Below are 19679 nucleotides of genomic sequence, written 5' to 3'. Positions count from 1 at the left end.
AACAGGTGCTCCCCAAGGTGATGTGCTAGGTCGAATAAACCCTTGATCTTGCAACTCTTGAGTCTGCTTCTTCAACTCACTTAATTCAACTGGCGCCATTCTGTAGGGTGCCCTAGAGATAGGTGAAATACCAGGAGTGAGGTCGATGCAGAAATCCACTGCCCTCCTAGGAGGCAAACCCGGAATATCCCGAAACACATCTGCATACTCTAACACTGTAGGCAACTACTCTATAGTCACCCATTGCTCAACCACCTCGATGTGGGCCAGAAATCCCATAGTCATGGTGCCCTCAAACTCCCCACACTTATATCGAGAAGGTAACTGTCCCGGAACTAAGAATACAATAATCCTCTCATGGCAGTCCAACTGAGCATGATATCTAGCCAACCAATCCATACCTAGTATACCATCAAATTCTCTCATACGTAATACTATTAAATCAATAGGATACTCCAACTCCCCAATTGTAACAGGGCAAGCACGACATATTCTATCAAGTGTCGTCGCGCTCCCGAGTGGAGTTGTAATAGATAAGGCATTACTTATATGTCCAGGTTCTAATCCCAGTGTATCCACAAATGATAGTGCAATAAAAGAATATGAAGAACCTAAATCAAATAGTACTCTAGCTATACTGCCATAAATAGTAAGTGTACCTTCCACTGTTGGTGGTGCACGATCCTGTCTCCCATCTGGAACAACTGCATAAACCCTTGCACCTCCCTGTTGCTGTGGTGCCTGACCTTTCTGCTGGTTATTCTTGTGAGGCTTAGGACAATTACGAGCCAAATGTCCTTGCTCACGACAATTATAGCAATGGCCGCTGACCTGATATGGCTGTGCATCATGAGGTGTGGCTGGTACTAAAGCTGTGGATTGCTCACTTTCACCAACTCTCTGCCGTTTCCCTGCTCGCCAATCTTGTCTACCTCTCTGCCAAGACTGACCCTGCCAATTTCTCTAAGTCTGCTACTGCTGACCCCTCTGATTCTGTTGAGAGCTACTCTGATTCTGTTGAGTGCTGCTAGCCCCCTTACCTTTCTGTTCTGCCCTACGCTCCTTCTATTTCTGAAAGGCAATGTTATTATTCTCCTCTACTACTATAGCACATTCCACCACTCTAGCATAAGTGTTAAAACGATGACCCACCACAAACTTCTTCACATAAGAGACCAATCCTCGCTCAAACTTTCTAACCTTGTGTAACTCATTCGCAACAATGTGAGGAGTGAATCGGGATAGCTCTGTAAACTTCCTCCCGTACTCACTAACTGACATCTCATTATTCTGTTCTAGTTGCATGAACTCTGTTGCCTTCTTCTCCTTCACTGATTGTGGAAAGTATTTGTCATTGAACCGAGTTTTAAAATCATCCCAGGTCATAGTTGTAATGTCCACAACCATCCTGGTCTCTGACTGCCACCACTGGCGCGCCTCACCAGATGAAAGAAATGCACCAATCTTCCTTTTCTGCACCTCAGTGCAGTCCATCATCTCAAAATACTTTTCTATATCTTCAATCCACTTCTCAGCATCAAGTGGATCGGTAGCTCTAGCAAATTCAACAGCCCCCAGTTTGCGGATATCTCTGATAAATCCAATCATAGGATTCGGCACATGAGGTGCATCCTCCAACTGAACATCGTCATGGTTAACACCACCACGACCAACACCTCCCTGACCTCTGCCTCTAGCAGGTCGTCCTCTGCCTCTTCCAGCTCCTGACATCCTATTTTCAGTAAAGAATGTCAATGATAAGTCTCACAAGTAATTTATACTTAAACTGGAGCATGGTAAGAGAGCAATAATTCATATAAGTATATGCTCCTATTCTTACTAGCACTTCTCTTAGTCAGGTAATTCTTAACCTAGGCTCTGATACCAAACTGTCATACCCCAAAAACTAATACAAGAACTACTTGTCCTGCATAAAAAAAAAATCTAAGGTACAACTTCCATCAATTCTCAACATACATCCTCCATAATAAAACTACGATGAATCCCGTCACTCAATTTAACAAACATGAGAGTCTGACAAATTTTATACAAATCCATAAATAGAGGTGCAATTCCCTCTAGTAAAACAAAACATCTATGACCACTGAATCAACTCAATAAAGTTTCATAAAACCTTAACTTTATTACAATAATCAGAATAAAGGAAAATCGAACTAAAATAAATCAATGCGCAACGAGCTAAAATCCGTTCCCGTCACGTGTCACCATCACGTTCCTACTCTACGAGCACCTGAAATGTGATAATGGGGTGAGCTCACAAGCTCAACAAGAAATGCTAAACACAATCATCGTTCAACAAGCTAACTTTACCTTGTATTCCCATATATATAAGCAACTCAATAAATTCATTAATTAAAGGTATATTCTAGTTAATTATAAACTCAATAAATAACCATCATTTATTTTAAGTAAATTTGCATATCTCATCTGAGCCCCGGGCTCCCATCCAATAAAGTGGTGTGATTCGTATAGTCCCTGACTACCGAAAACACACGTATGGCTGGATTGTACGTCTACTCCCCAGATGATCCCTGATCACGTCCACACAATAAGGGCTCATTAGACCCATGGCCATAATAAAAGGGTAGTGCACTCCCAATAGGCAGGTCCCTGACCATACCCAAAAGTCATCATAGGGTCAGTCCCTGACTACCCCTCCGACTAATCCAAATTCATCCATTAATTATTAATTATGATGAATTATGAAAGATATCATTAATTAATATTTCAAATTAATAGTTAATGCACCCAAATATCATTTTAATTTAAAAACAGAACCCTAATGATCCAACTAGTGAGAGTAGAAAATTTCTGGACATAGCCTAACATTAGATATAATACCCTGCAAAATTTCAGAATTTATCTCTTAATAGTTTTTCCATATTCTCCCTTTTAGTGTTGAGAAATAATAATTTTTTTTTTAAGGTTTTATTTTGTAAACCTACCGAAATAACATTTGAAATCTGGATTTTTAACAAAACCAAATTCATTATACAAAAATATAATATTCTGGTATCTAACACAATTTTTGAAATATTTAAAATATTTTTCCTTTATTTTCTAATGTAAAACTATAAAAAATAATAATAATATTTAAGTATATTATTTCAACGCAATACAACAACACACTATTCCTCACTCAGTGTTACCGAGAGTAGTTGAATCATAGAACCCAAAACAAATGAGTCTTCTACCCAAAATAGTTCTATGCAATAAAATTTAACACCTAAAATGGGTCTTCCACCAGTTTGAAGTTATTCTTTCCAGAACCTCAGCCAATAACCTCTAAATTGTGTTCCCAACCATGCACGACCAAGTACAAATCCACCTTGTTAAAAACAGGTCATACCCACATTCATGGGTTATTTATTGCTTAATTTATTAACATACACACGTGAATTAATTCATGAAACTAGTCTAAACACCATGATTTTTAATCCCAAAGTAATGATTTCCAAGACCCAGTTCTAGTACTAATCCACTGCCATATAACAACATACACACATGAATACCTCTTTGAGTGAAACTCTACAGGAATTTCATTCCTATAAATATATATCTACCACATGAAGATTACATTACTTCAAACAGTCCACACATAAACACACGCACTATATATAATTACAGTAGATCAGATTTGCCCTTAATCAAAACTTAAAGTTAAGATTATATGAAATTTTATATACACAAATACAAATATACTTAAAGGTTCATGTATCTTAATTGTAACCAAAGTAACTCTACAAATTACATACATGCATAGTCATTCTCAAACACGTAAATATGAGTACATTAATAAATAAATCGTTATTATTACTATAAATTATAACAATGAAATAATCTAAATTTCATATTCAACCAATAACATTATTCGTAAGAAAGGTAAAGACTCTTAAGGTTACTTGATTAAATACAAATATTTATGCAACCAATTTATAATGTATTCTTAATCATCATCACAGTGACTTGCAACAAGATATTAAAATATGTTAAAATATACATCTTTTTAAGAAGTTACGAATATATATAGAACTACAATGCAAGATTAACTTGCCTGGGTAATTAACTCTTCCTTCCTACGCGAATTCCCACTTATCGTTCCTTCCCTCAGCTACTGCAGAAAGATACGACGTCAGATCACTCTCTCTGGATCTACGTCCTATCACGCTGTATCGTGCTAATATTATAAATATATTTTTTAAAAAATAATGTCCTCGTAGAACTGATATGACGTGAAATATAAAGATAACTATAACTGCATTTGAGATTGTTTAGGATTCCTATTTAAATTTTAAATTTAAAAACTCTAATATCTCTACTATATTTTTAAATTCAAACATAGATAACCATTAAATTAAATTAAATAAATAAATATATGTATATATATTTATTTATTTATTTATTTATTTATTTATTTATTTTTACACGGGTCTTACAATACTTTACAAAACAAAATAATTTTTACCAAATATATTTTTTTACTATTTATTACTACAATACTCGATAAAAATAAAGATATTAAAAATAAAACATGTACCAAACATGTCCATAGTTTTAAATTGTTTATACCCCCACCTACTGAAAGATTTGACGATTCTTCCTAGTGTTTACTTTTATAGAAAGGAACAATTGATCATATTATTTTATTTTGCCAACCAAGGAGAGTCAAATCATTAATCAAATGGATATTATAGAGTTACTAGAGAATTTGTGCATGGGCCCATTAAGTGGCACAGGAGAATACCGTGTGACATACACACAAGATATAAAAATCATAGTTTTTCCAAAATTCTCAAGAAACAAATTAAATAGAATAAATTATATTTACTTATCTTTAGATTTGAACAAATTACATGACAAATTGTGAATATTTAAAGCGAGAGCTAATTTTTAGAGAATTTTACAGTAAAGTGGTAGTAACAAAAGTTTATTACACATACATGAACGTTGTTTACATATTTACATATACATGAACTAAGTTCTATTTTAACCCTTTAGTAAGCTAAAATTATATTTTTGTCCCTAAAGTTTAGTTTATGCACAATTTACCTAAAGAAACACTTGTACAAATTTTAGAATTTTGTCAAACAGCACTTAGGAACTGCAACATCGCACTAAAATTAGGAGACACAACACGCAGCCTACAACGAAGAATAGAAGAACTTAGATCTAGAATTACATTAATACAAAATATTTTAGAAGTTAGACGGCAACGATTTTAGTTTATGAATAGAATAGACTTTAATAATTTAGATAACTCTATAAAACGATTAGGAGAAAATCTTGATTATATTAAAGAACAAGTAATATAGAATTCTAGCCCAAATAATTTAGATAATAAAATAATATTAGTCGCCATTAAAGATATAAATAACGATATTAAAAATATTTCTGAAAATCAAAAAATTATTATAGATTATTTAAAATCTCTTAAAACCGATATTCAAAAGCTATTATAATAGTTTTATGAGCACTAGTAATCCTGATTATCTAACAGCTGTAGTCGAACTTTATAAAATCGATAAAGAACCAATATGATTTACAAGTTTTAAAACAGACGTACAATCAACTAATATACATATTCGACAAAACAATTTTTTAATCCAGTTATTACTCCAGTTATCTGAAAAAGTTAAAAAACTCGAAGAAAAATTAGAAGTAATACAAGAAAGTATTCCTAGAGAATTTTCTAAAGAATTATCTGAATTATCAGATAAAATAAATGAGATAAAATTATCAACTACTAATCAGTTCTCCCAGCCTGAAACCAAGCGTGTAAATTTATTACAACTAATAAACAAATACCATAACGGCCATTATTCTTAGAAAAGCCAAAGAAATAATGAGAGTAGAAGATTTATGTGATAATGAAGAAGATGCCAAAAAATATATCGAACAAGGAATGAAGAAGGTAAAAAATAAAGTGAACCTTTACTCTAATAATTTACTAGATTTTTAGAGTAAGATATATAATCATTTTAGCCAAAGAAGAATAAGTGCTGTCAACAATCAAGTTATCATAGACCTTATAACACCAGAGGCCTGTCAATAGTTAAATAATAATAATTTAGAACTTATGCATCTAGGTGTCATAATGATAGGATTAGTAGGATTAAATAGAGCAGAAATAGGAACTAGAGCACTTGCTTATATTTATGATGATCGATGGAGTAACTATCAACAAGTATAAATTGCTAGCGCTGAAATAGATTTAACAGCCAATGCAGCCATCGTAGAATGTATCCCCAATTATACAATGACTACTAGAGAATTCAGTAAATATATTAAAATAGCTATATCTACCAAATGATATAATATGACAGGACAGTTTGAAAAACTATTAGTCAATACTTTATTTATGGGAAAAAACAATTAATCAATATAACTTGAAATTTAAAGCCCAATTTAGTGAATTAGTTAAACTTTTTAGTAGCAAATATGTTCAAATGATCGAAGTTAGAAAAGTAAGCAGTATTACCTATAAAGGAACAGAACAGAAATTACCTAATCTCACCACTACAATTAAAAAGACCTCTGAAAGTAATATGATATATGTAACAAATAGTGGAGAAGCTAGTATACGGTTTAGTAATTATAAAAGACAAGATAATTTAGGCGATGATACCTAAGAAGACTTTTTAACCACACTCATAGAAATTGAATCCCCTGAAGAAATAAATGTCCTTTATGATAGATTAGAAGATGAAATCTTAGATAAAATAATGCATAACTTTGATAATCTTGAATTAGAAGATTTGAAAGAGAAATATCCTGAGCCAAATTACCAACCCATAGAAAGCATCTACCTAGGCGAAGGAAATAATGATGATATTAAGAAAAATATATTAAAAATAGGTTTCGAATCCTTTTGCACAAAACACGAACTAAACACACTAAAAGAAGAATTAAATGTTAATGAAGAACAAGTAGAGCATAGAGAAGGAAAAGAACCAGCAGAACTTCATCTTAACCTACAGGATCTGTAAATCAAGAAATGCATAATGTAACTAGTAGCACTAATAGAACAAATGATGAATATCTCACGAGACAAAGACTGCAACCTACACAAGAAACATACGTAGAAAATAGAAACATTCCAAACATGTATACTTGGACGCCACAGCGTAGACGCTATGATAATATTCCAGCACACGATGCAGGAACCATATTAGACATATCACACCACGATCCCCAAGATTGCTCACGAGTAATCGATGATTAGGAACAAGATTGTATTAGAACAGCTATTCTAACAAGATTTGATAATAGAACACAAGCATTAACTTATTGTGAAACTTTATTAAGAGGCACAATTCAAAATTGGTGGCAATCTTATAAAGTTAATCATGTTAATGATTACAACATCTTAAAAAATAATTGTACAATTCAACAGTTTACCAGTTTAATCAAACGAGTATTACTAGGTGAAGATAGATTATTAGAAGAAACTCAAATTAAGCAAAATGAAGCCTTATGCAACCTAGAGTTATTACAAATTTGTAACTTTCGATACATAAGAGACTACACTAATAAATTTTTTGAATATTTCGCTGCTACAGGAAAAACCGGAGATTTAACCTTATTAGATAGACATCTGCAGAAATTACCCGGAAGCATAGGAACTAAGATTTGAGAAATATGATTAGAAAATCCTCGAAGAGATAGATTAACTATAGGAGATAGAGTTAACCATGTCTATGACATGTTAAAAAAGGAATGTAGACAGCGTAGAGAATCCAAGCAAATTAAGAAACAATTTTTCGATGTATGTAAATAATTAGACTTTCCTCCACAATTTGGTTGCATACCTCCGAAAACTTTTAAACGAAATAAACCAAGAAAATATAAATTACGAAAAAGTAGAACCTATAAAAACTATAATAAAAAGCCATATTTTAAGAATTTTAAAAGCAACCCCAAACCATTTAGAAAATGACCTTGGTATAAAAAATGAAAAATAATTAAAGATAAAAAAGATAATAAGGATAATAAAGATAGCAAAGTAACTACATTGCCCATAAAAGAACGAAGTTGCAAATGTTTTATTTGTGGAGATCCAGGTCATATAAGACCAAATTGCCTTTATAGATATAAGCAAAACCCTATTAAGTAAATACAAGAAAAAATCAATATACTTGAAGATACTGAGGAACAGATAGAGGAATTATATAAATTAGAAAGCGTTTATGATTCTGATGACGATAATGAAAACATATATAGTATAGAAAGTATTAATAGTGAAGTTGATGAAGATCTTGAACAAGGACTTCATTCTATAGAAGATTATATTTGCGCTATAAGCAATTCTTCGTGTCATTATGAGTTAGTTAAATTTCATTTATCAGATTACAACTGTAAATAATGTAGGTCTTCCATTAAAGAAGGATATTATTGTAAAGACTATTGTAAAAATCTATTATGTCTCGACTGTTATAATAAATATGAAAATAAGCTAGAAAATACATTAGTTGAATCCATAAATTTAATATATAAACCATCTAGTTTAATCCAATTTCCTGTAACATTTGAATTTAAAGAAAAAGTAGTCCAAACTTCAGCTATGTTAGATACTGGAGCTTCTAAAAGTATAATAAAAAGACATTTAGTAGCAGAGGAAGTATTAATAAAATTAAATTATAATGTTGATAGTAGTCAATATAATAATAAAAAATTGTCAATAACTCATTGTGTCCAGAATGTTCCTATAGTAATTAATAATGAGAAATTTGTTTTACCACAAACCTATGTAGTTAATAATAGTCCTAATACTTACAATTTTATTTTAGGGTTAAATTTTATAAATTCACTTACCGGAGGATTCATGTATACTCCTACCGGATTATAATTTTTTAAGAAAGGAACTTTTATTCCACCCAACTCTCCTTGTATTCCTCAGAAAGAAAAAGGAGCAATTAGTTATATCAATACTCTACCTATTACCGAATTACCTATAGCCGAAGAAAAAACAGAAAATTTATTTGATGTAACAGAATTTGTAGAAGATGTTTTTGAAGCTCTAATGTTTCTTAGTCATTTAGATGAACCTAAGAATTTACTTAATAATAAAGCTATATTAAAAAATTTCAAATTAAATATTGATAATCTTATAAGACTAGCTGAAACCACTGAAATCTTAGGAGATGATCCCCAAAAACACTGGTTTAAAAATAAAATCGAACCCAAATTAAATATAATCAATCCTTTTATCACTATAAAAACACAAGATAATCCTCATACATTAGATGATCAGGAAGAATTCCAAAAACAAATTAAAGAACTTTTATCGCTAAAAGTAATAGTAGACATAGGAGTTCAGCATTTATGGTTAGAAATCATGCCGAAATAAAAAGAGGAAAAACTCGTATGGTTATAAATTATAAAAGATTAAATGATAATACATATGATGACAGTTACAAATTCCTAATAAAGATGTTTTAATAAATCGAATACAAGATAGAAAATGGCTTTCTAAATTTGACTGTAAATCAGGATTTTGGCAAATCCGTATGACTGACGAATCTATTGAATGGACTGCATTTACATATCCTGAGGGACACTATGAGTGGTTTGTTATGCCTTTTGGATTAAAAAATGCATCACAGGAGTTCCAAAGAAAAATGGATACTATATTCAATAAACATTCAAAATTCTGTTGAGTTTACATAGACGATATTCTAGTCTTCAGTCAAACTAAAGAAGAACATAGAAAACATCTTGAACTTATATTCAACGAATTTATAACACAAGGACTCATTATAAGTAGTAAAAAGATGATATTAGAAAAACAAGACATTGAATTTTTAGGCTTGTACATTAAGGACGGAAAAGTAGAACTACAATCACATATTCTTAAGAAGATTTTAAACTCTCCAGATAAATTAGAAGAAACTAAATTACTATAAGCATTTTTAGGATTATTAAATTATGGTCGCAATTTTATTCCTAAGTTATGACATTTAGTAGGACCCTGTATTCAAAATTAGGTAAATATGGTCAAAAATATTTTAATACTCAAGACATAGAATTAGTAAAGAAAATTAAGTCTTTGGTCACTCAGTTATAACCTTTACAACTCCCACTTGAAAATAGTTATAAAATAATCCAGATAGATGCATCAGCTTAAGGATGGGCAGGTTTACTTCTTCAAAGACCTACAAAAGAATCTTCATGAGATGAAAAACACATTTGTCGCCATGCTAGCGGAACGTTTGATAAAGCACAATCCACTTTACCTTCAACAGATCTAGAAATTCTAGGAGTAACCAACTCTATTGAAAAATTTCAGATATTCCTTGATAAAGAATTTCTTATAAGAATAGATTGTGATAACATAGTTAAATTTGCAAACAAAGCAAAACAACAGCGGATGTCCGTAAAGAGATGGATTTCCTTTATTGACTGTATTACTGGAAGAGATTTTAAACCCATATTTGAACATATCAAAGGAAAAGACAATTATTTAGCAGATATTCTATCTCGTTTACTAATTGATTGTTAATTTTGCAGGAATGGAAATAAAGAGTAACAACAGCTATAGCCTTATACCAGACACTTCTAATCCTCTTTTGATTATCTAAAACCCAGCTCAACAGTTCCGCGCTAAACATAATCTTTTTCCTGATCAAAAACTTATTTTAGATAATATTTGGTTTTCTAAAAACAACCCCGATAGAACCCTCATCAGAAATTTAAATACTTTAAGTGAATATTTTGTTTCATCTAATAAAGCATATCAGAATTTACAACAAGAACATGAGACGCTTATATCTCATTATAAAAAGTTGAATCTGCCTTATCAAAAAACGACAGAAAACCCCACAGAACTAACTATTTCTGAGGACTGATGAAGATGAAAATCTTCAGAAAGTTCAATTTATGCAAGTACAAACCAAGTATGTCAAGTTATTACCCCTTTTCTCTCCAACCTACAGAGAAATGCTGAGACAACAAGTTGAACTCTTTCTTGATGATCTCAAAGATCTTCTCCTTGAAGAAGTCAAGTCTAATGGTTTCAAGGAATGGGTTGATATCCAAAACTACCTCAGAAATAATAGTCCACCCAAGGGAACTCGTTATAACTATTTTTTTCTACGATTTATACAAACAGGAAACCTCATACCTATGGCCATTATCTCGTTAGATGTAGACATTGTTTTCTTCTATCCTTTTGAAATAACCAGAAAAACTCTTTTTTTCTACAAAAACAACTCTCTGTTATTTAAGCAAGCTGTTAGAATTAGGAATGATCTACAACATTACCATACCAAAAGATATGCCATTAGAATATTTAAACTATTTAGGTAACTTTCCCAACCGATTAAACCAAGCCATTGCATTTTAACAAAAGCTAACCCAAAATTTTATGTCAAAAAGTCCAATTCTCTTTCAAATCCACAGTACTCCCCCAGAATGGGTAAAAGATGGAGTAATAATTCTGGGACAGTATCGAATTTACATTCATTCTGATCCCACCGAAGTTAAAATTCTTACTCAACATATTAATTTTGTAAATAACTTTCGTAATGAGATAGAACCAGCTACCTTTAACCATTTGGTATATTATAAAGCCTATCGTCAAGTTAACCTAAGCTACAATCCTGGTTTCAGACTCTACGAACATAATATCAACATGAAATTTTTTATCAAAGCAAGAATTCCTCATGTCATTAAGTCTCCTCCAGAGATTGAGATATCTCTAGAAGTTAAAGAAATAATAAATGAAGAAAAAATGTTGTTGGAACAGTTTGATCTTGCCTACAGAAATGAAGAAACTAGCTCATCAGACAGCACTGATGCATATTTGGCCCGCATGCATAAAAGAGAAAGAAATGATAGCCCAACAAATAGCATTATCGACAGAAATTTGTCCAATATGCAAGAATTCTAAAAGTATCTAAGGAAAAGAAGATTCGCCACAGTTTATAGATAAAGGCAACTTCAGCATCCAAGAAAAGTAGATTCACAACAGTTCACAGATAAAAGCAAATCCACCGAAAGCAGATTCTCAACAGTAAAAGTAGATATAATTCCCCAGAAGACGACATCAATAGTTCAGCAATTATTCATGCTATCTTATCTCTAAAGCATCTTAAATCTCAACTGTCTATGCAGCATCTTCAAGCTGAGCCGAAGATTCATCCCTTTCCTCTTCTATAAAAGGAACTTCTCTGCTCAAGCAAAGATCATCGAGTTTTAGAGCCAAGAGTCATCAAGTATTCCAGTCCTCTGCCATTGTTCTAGTGTGCTTTTGTGATTTCTTTCGGTACATATCTCTTTGTAAAATAGTGTGTGAAAGTGTATCTATGTATAAACAGTTTGTATTCATGTATATATTTCCTATGAAATAAATCATCCAGTTTGCTTTTATTCAAAACTTCTTTATTCCTATTTAGTATTTTAAGTATTTTTCGGCAAAAGACTTCTGTCGACATAAAGATCAAATATATAGATTTTATTTAGCCAGACAGTATAGATTATAGATTTTTCTTGAATCCAACTACTACAAGCAGCCTTAGTTCTAAGTTTAACAATTTCTTCTGTGAGTTGACTCGAACTGTTGGCTTGTTAGCTTGTTGGCCATTATAACATAAAAGTATTATTTGGGTCTCTTATAATATTATAAGTTATTGTGTGGTATAAAGCATAAAGTGAAATCTATTTTAGAGAAATATTCTCTAGATCCATCTAATAATTGAAAATTCAAGACCTTGTCACCATCTCATTGTAGTAGTTGGGCCTTAAACCCATGTATTAGTAAAAGTCCCTAATTTTTATCCCTAATGAACTTTATCACATGACATCTGCACGCCTCCCATGCCTTCTTCAAGCTGGAAATTCCCTTGTTCCATAACAATTTAGTACCGTTTGTCAACTTGAAGGTCACAACGAATAAAAGCACCAAAACACCCAAATTATTAATTTAAATTTTAAATTAAAGAAATTTAGTTAAAAATTTGATATAAATTTCTTCCAATCATAAATCCAAACCTGAGTTTCCATTAGCATATTTACTCTAAATCATTTTTATCCACCGGTCTCTTTTTGTCCTTTATGTAATCCCAAGCTAAGGTACAAGCAGAAGTAGACTGAACGTCAACTAACCTTCTAGGCAGGGGTGGAGCTAGGGCGGGGCCATGGCCCTCCCAAAAATTTTCAAATTTTTTTCTTAAACCCCACTTAGATTGTTATTTTAGATAAATATCTCCTACTTTTGGCCCCTAAAACTCAAAAAAAATATTCATTGGCCTCCCAATTTTTTTCAAAGCACTTATTTATTTGCCTCAATAATTATAAAATTAAAAATAAAAATAATTTGTGTCATCTCAAAACTCTTACAAGTTCCAATTTGAGCTAAAATCTTGTTCAGCATAAATATAAATTTATTATTTGTAGTTTTTACTAAAATGCCATTGTTTTATTTACATTCACGTATAAACAACTATAATATTCATTATATGAATTCAAGAGATAAAAGAAAATATTTCATTAATGTCTCCTTGTATTTAATAAAAATACATTATCTTTCTTCGACAGTCGTTTTCGTGTGAAGTAATAAAAATTAAAATATTGTGATACCAAGATAAATAGAATGCCAATAAGAATAATATCATTATATATGCTAATATTTTTAATTGTCCCTTGTTTGAAGAATTTTTTTTATAGCTACTTCTTATATAAACTATTAAAGCACTTCTATGTTTTATTCATGCTAGCTAATTGTATTTTGTTTAGTTAAAATATTATATTTTTCTCTTAGCACTTTTTTATTTTGTTTCTACTAATTATGTTTTGTTTAGTTAAAACATTATATTTTCTCTTAGCATTTCTCTATTTTGTCCATGCTAATTGTGTTTTGTTTAGTTAAAATGTTATATTTTTCTCTTAATATTTCATTAAGGTAACAATTACATATTTTCACAAAGTGAAATCAAAGTAATCAAAATTTTCATTTCCAAAAATGAAAACAATTTATGAATAAAATTTAGTCTTGAACAACGGTTTTTCTTTACAGCTCCTTCTTTTAAATGTACGTAACTTATCGTTTCATCTTCTCTATTATTATTATTTTTTTCATTTCATTTTCCATAACTAATTATTTAGGTTATTTTTTTCTCATTTTTTGGAATGTATTTTTGTCAATATATTCACTAATAAGTATAATATTGTAAATAAAAATAAAAATAAAAACTATACTATTTAGGTTATTTCTTCTATTTTTTGAATTGTATTTTGGTCAATATATTTACTAATAAGACTAACATTGTAAATATATATATATATATATATATATATATATATATATATATTACATTACGTTTGATTAATGAATATTTAATTACATAGTACTAATTCGCCCATATTCTATAATGATGGGAGTCTCTCGCACTATAGTCACTTTTATTTTTTTAGTTCGGCCTCCCAAATTAAAATTCATGACTCCGCCCGACCAAAACCACCCTCAGCTCTAGGCTCAACAAGAAGCTCCCCTCTTATGTAGTGCATTTTAGACATGTTCTCAGTACTGCCCCAAGGGAATCTTTTAAGAACACCAATAATGAACCATGGGAAAAATGAAAGATTAAACTAACTTAGTCCTATCAGCCAAAGGAGAGGTTCATATTACACCAATTAAATAATTTGCCATTAACTTTATCTAATAAGTCATAACATGAAGCCATGGGCAAACCATACATACTCAGAGGGATCCCAAGATGTTTGATAGGAAATGTACCTTCTCTAAATTTTGAAATTTTAAGTAAGCATTGTTTTCTCCTCACAGCTTTGTGTTAGAAATAACGATAGAGAGAATAAATATATATTGAGAACATGTCAATCAGCCTAATTAATAAATGACTAACCATAAATTATAAATTTGGATTGGGTCACATTAATAGGGCGGTTGAGTTGGATGGTCCTTGATTCCATTAAATAAAATTTGTTGTTTTTTCAGATTAAAAAATTACAAATTTGTATTGAAGGGTTTCGAAATGGTGAGCAATTAGTCACTCCTCAACAAAATTACAGTCACAAATGTCTTCATGCATATTTTGAAGTGTTGTTTATAGCATGACTAGATAAATATTTATGTTTGAATCGCTCATTGCATGAAGAACTTCATTTTAATTAGTTTTATTATGAATGGGAGAGAATATGACAATCATTAGGAGAGAATATGACAACCATTATGAGATATTGGCGAAAACTAATATACTAGACATATAACGGTTCCATTATGGCAATGTAAAGATTTATCTTAACTTACCTGATACAAGTTGAATAACAATTTGACTTGTAGGTGATGTTTTAGTACTTGAAATCTGCTGTTTGTTTCAATGTCAGTCATGGAAATTGAGACCAATAGGGTATGATTTGTCTTCTATTTTTTAAAATAGAAAAAAAATAATAATAATGAAAAAAGTTTAATTTGTCTTCTATAACATTTAAAATAAATTAATTTGTGCACAATGTTATAATCACCATGTCACGAATAAATATATATTTATACACAAGTGTGATATAAATGAAATTTAAATTTCAAAATTTCTTAAACTAAAATTATTGATTGTGCCAATTATTTGTCTCCCATTTCACTTTTGTCAGGTTGGTAAAAATGCATTTATTTCAGTAGGTACTATTAATATGTGTGTATTATACAAAGTATTTTAGGGTGTTTCAAATCATTGAAATAATAAAATAAAAAGCAACTAAAATAAAATACTGTACCAATTACTTTTATTTCTTTTATAAAAAGAATTTTTTGCAGAATTTTTATAAAACTCTATCACATATTACCTATTTTATTTACTTTTAAAAAATAATTTTTTATGCAATTTTTAATTAATTTTAAAAAAAAATTAATTATCTTTTTTAAAAAGGGTCTTTAAAAGAGTTTTTATAAAACTCTATCACATGCTACTTTATTTTTTTTTTTAAATAGTTTTTTTTTTTTTTTTTTCTAATTCTACTCTATATTGGCAAAGTTCAGACACTATTTTTCTTCCTTAACTTATAATGCAATATTTATAATTACACAAATTCAATAAAAGAGAGGAGGATTTTCTATCATTGAGAGAGTGCAATGTTTCCTTGGATACTTGGAGAAAGTGGAAGATATGACAAAATAGGTACTAAGGTGACGAGCTCAATCGTTAATGGATATAAATCATTATCACATGCATAAACTCAAAATATTATTTTATTTTTTTATTATTCTGTAATTTTCAAGTGTCTTTGACTAGTATATATGTAAATATATGAGAGTTGATATTTTACACTACAAAATTGTATCATGCACTCTACTCCTATGTACTCATAAATGAAATAACTCCAAAATATTACTCATGCACACTCATGCACTCCACTTTTATATATTCATAAATGAAATTCAAAACTAAACTCATGCACCCAACTCTTATACACTCATAAATGAAGTGACAAAAGTAATTGCTCCAATGCATCTTTTTCGATTTTTTTTCTCTTTCATCTCCTATCTGTGGCTTTACAAACGGTATGATATTGTCAGCTTTGATCTACGATTCTGGAATGCATAAGTAATTTTGGATTTCATTTATGAATATGTAAGAGTGGATTGCACGAGTGTGCATGAATAAAATTTTGGAGTCATTTCATTTATGAATATATCAGAGCACACGATACAATTTCGGAGAGTTCTGACAACTATTGTGCATACATCTTTATTATTATGTTGACAGCAAGAATTCGCTAATTAGGTTTGACAAATAAATACCGTGGGCCTTGTGATCCAGCGATGCCTCTCTTTTACTTTTTAAAGCATAATAAATTCTAACGGGCCGGCCAACATTTTCTAATTTGGGCTCATAAGAGATATGGGTCCCACTCCATCAAAAACCTCCAGTTTAGCCCATTAAAAAGGAATGATGAGGCTTTGTGTCAAATTTCTTAAATGTGGGGACAGTAATGTGAAGTCAACATTGTGCAATCTTTGTTATCTGCTTGGAATTTGGGTTCATTCTATGTGTTGGGCTGTCCCTTGTTTGCCATCGGGCCTGTTTTGTTATTTACTTGTTCTGGCCTAGGAATATTTGCCACCATCGCATCTTCATTGCTATCATCGCATGTATCGTTCTAGTTTTTATTCAATCGCAACTCCATCGCAGAGCCGACGACTCTACCTACCGCAAGTTCTCATCAACGCTGTCGCAACTCCATTGCAGAGCCGACGACTCTACCTACCGCAAGTTCTCATCAACGCTGTCGCAACTCCATCGCAGAGCCGGCGACTCTTGGTAGCCTGCGCTTCAGACAACTCCGACAAGCTAATCGGGCAACTCGTATCGGGTCTCTATTCGAGTTCAATCGACGATCAAAAGCAATCTCCCATTCCAAGGAATTTTGGATCGCCGGAATTGGGTATGTGAAACTTCACATATGCGTATAGATCACATATATACACACACAACACAATTTTTCTGCCATTTTTTCAGATTGAAGGAATTATGGGTGGCCGGAATTAGGTGGTGATGTTATCTATGTTTTGGCCATTCACTTTTCAAGGAAAAGGAATTGCTTCGGATTGCTGCTGAAACTACTCTTCTATTTTTTCAAAAATGTTTGTATTCCTTTTAGGAGAAAGTATTGGGCTGGCCGGTACATATATATACATATTAACATACATATGCATAAACCCTATTCTAAAACGCTGCATAAACCCTGCAGCCAAGACAGATAGAGCTGCAAGAGAACGGGAAGGATGACAAAACGAAGAAAGCTAGGAATTGAAGGTGACGCGTCAACTCTTCCCTGGGAAATCATATACAATATACTCTCGATACTACCCTCAAGTCTCTGTTGGTGCGTTTGTAAATCATGGTGTGATGAAATTTTCAAACTCCATTTTGCGAGATCACATCTCAATAAATCAATTAAGATGGACCGTCAAGTATCTGGGACAAATGGACAGCCAGGTCCAGAGATTTAAACTACATCTGCTATTACTGCTTTGATGATTCAAAGAAAAAAACTATGCTTTCCGTGTAAGAAGTATAGGATGCTAGAGCGGCGGGGTTCTTGTAATGGTTTAGTACTGTTGTGGCTTCAAAAGGACAAGATGTGTGTATTGTGGAATATTTTGTGGTTTTCAGTTTCAGAGGTCAATGCTGGACAGAGGCTAAACACTCCACTTATAAGGGTTTTTGCTATAATTGGGTCATGAATTAGGTCATTGCTAATGGATTGTTACACATGGTTGCTTTTAAACCCTTGTTGATCAAGAGAGAGTCGACCCCTGCTAGAGTTGCCAACGTGAAGAGGCCTCGCTCTCTTCTACCACAAAAGACGACAAAATGCAGATTTGGCATGGCTGAAACCTCTGGTACTCATAATAATGATCCACCACCAATTTTTATGTATGGTAATGTCCACGAAAACTACATCCTCTGTAATCTAAATCTAATTTCTAGCATGCATAAGAAGTATGAGTATGTGATTGTTTACTTTGATACGGTGGATGAGAAGTTCAAGGAGATACCACGACCAAATTGTATAAAAGCCAGAGAAAATATATTTGATTTGGTGGTTGTGAAAGGATGCCTCAGTTTGTATTATACTACCATTGATAGGAACTATGTTGAGGTGTGGACTAAGGAGCAATATGGTGAGCATAATTCTTGGACTAAGTTCATTGTCATCCCACATAGGATTGGACCATCTTCTACAGAAACAAGACATATATTTAATTTGAGACTATTGTGTGTTACGAAGAAAGGCGGAATTGTGATGCTACTTGATGGACTGATTATAGTCATCTATAATCCTAAAAACAACAAGTGCACTGGTCTTGGACAAATAGATTTTCGCGATGCAAGTCTGGCTTTATATGCGGATAGTTTAGATTTGCCTATTCAAACTACTCAAGCAAAAGGAAAGAGAGAAAAACAATTGTAAGAAGGTAAATCAAATAATTTTTATTTTTCTAGCTTCTCTTCAATTTTTAAGCTAATTCATTTCTTTCAACCGTTATGTTTTTCTTACCTTTTCTATATATATATATTTGATGAAGCTTATTGTTATTTTTCTCTTATGTTGAAACAGATAAAATGATTAGAGATACTTGGCAAGGACACACGAGGTTTATAGCTATATTTTGCTGGAATGGTGGAAACTTCACAAAGAATCAATAAGTTTGTGTGTTTCATAGGGCATTTATTTCTATGCTTTTCTTGAATGATACCCACGTGAGGACTTTGCAAAGAAATGACATTGTGTTTCATAGGGCATTTATTTTTTCATCTGCGATAATGCATAAGAAACATGTTTTAGATTTGATTACTTTCGAATGTATTTATTTATTTCTTACATATGTTGAAAGCTATATTTGATAGTAGTAAATAATCACAAAAAAATGTTTGACAGTAATAATAATATTGAATTTAGATTCATATCATTAATTCATATAATAATATTGAATTTAGATTCGTATCAGTAATAATATTTGCGTGTTAGTTCTGAATCATGGAGATGTTATTAGGATTGCATGGTACGTCATATAGAAATGGAAATGGATCCTTCCAGTTTGCAGCTCGTCTTGTTCCATCTTCATAAAACAAATGTACGTAAGTGAACCAATGCTCAATATTTTATTTGAGTTGCTCAAAATGTCTAGACAAGCCATTCAGTTA

At 31.6% G+C, this 19679-nt stretch overlaps 1 protein-coding gene across 1 annotated transcript; it reads right to left on the bottom strand.

The window, feature by feature from the left end:
- Positions 1-225: 225 nt before the first annotated feature.
- Positions 226-1731, bottom strand: LOC132296221 (uncharacterized). The gene is made up of 2 exons (XM_059794433.1): positions 1105-1731; positions 226-951 (listed from the first exon to the last, which is right to left on the bottom strand). Exons 1-2 carry the CDS (start codon positions 1729-1731, stop codon positions 226-228), a joined length of 1353 nt encoding a protein of 450 aa, XP_059650416.1.
- Positions 1732-19679: the final 17948 nt, after the last annotated feature.

This window comes from Cornus florida, unplaced genomic scaffold (genome assembly GCF_030987335.1).
Source record: "Cornus florida cultivar Cherokee Brave unplaced genomic scaffold, ASM3098733v1 CherokeeBrave_3.0.0_Hap2_Chr02, whole genome shotgun sequence".
Lineage (NCBI taxonomy): Eukaryota > Viridiplantae > Streptophyta > Magnoliopsida > Cornales > Cornaceae > Cornus > Cornus florida.
This window is presented reverse-complemented; position numbering and strand designations above follow the sequence as displayed.

Coding starts and splice junctions, on each gene's coding strand:
- LOC132296221 (XM_059794433.1), bottom strand. CDS start 1,731: ATGTCAGGAGCTGGAAGAGGCAGAGGACGACCTGCTAGAGGCAGAGGT. Junction 952..1,104: donor GAGTGGTGGAATGTGCTATA/GTAGTAGAGGAG, acceptor AGAAATTGGCAG/GGTCAGTCTTGGCAGAGAGG.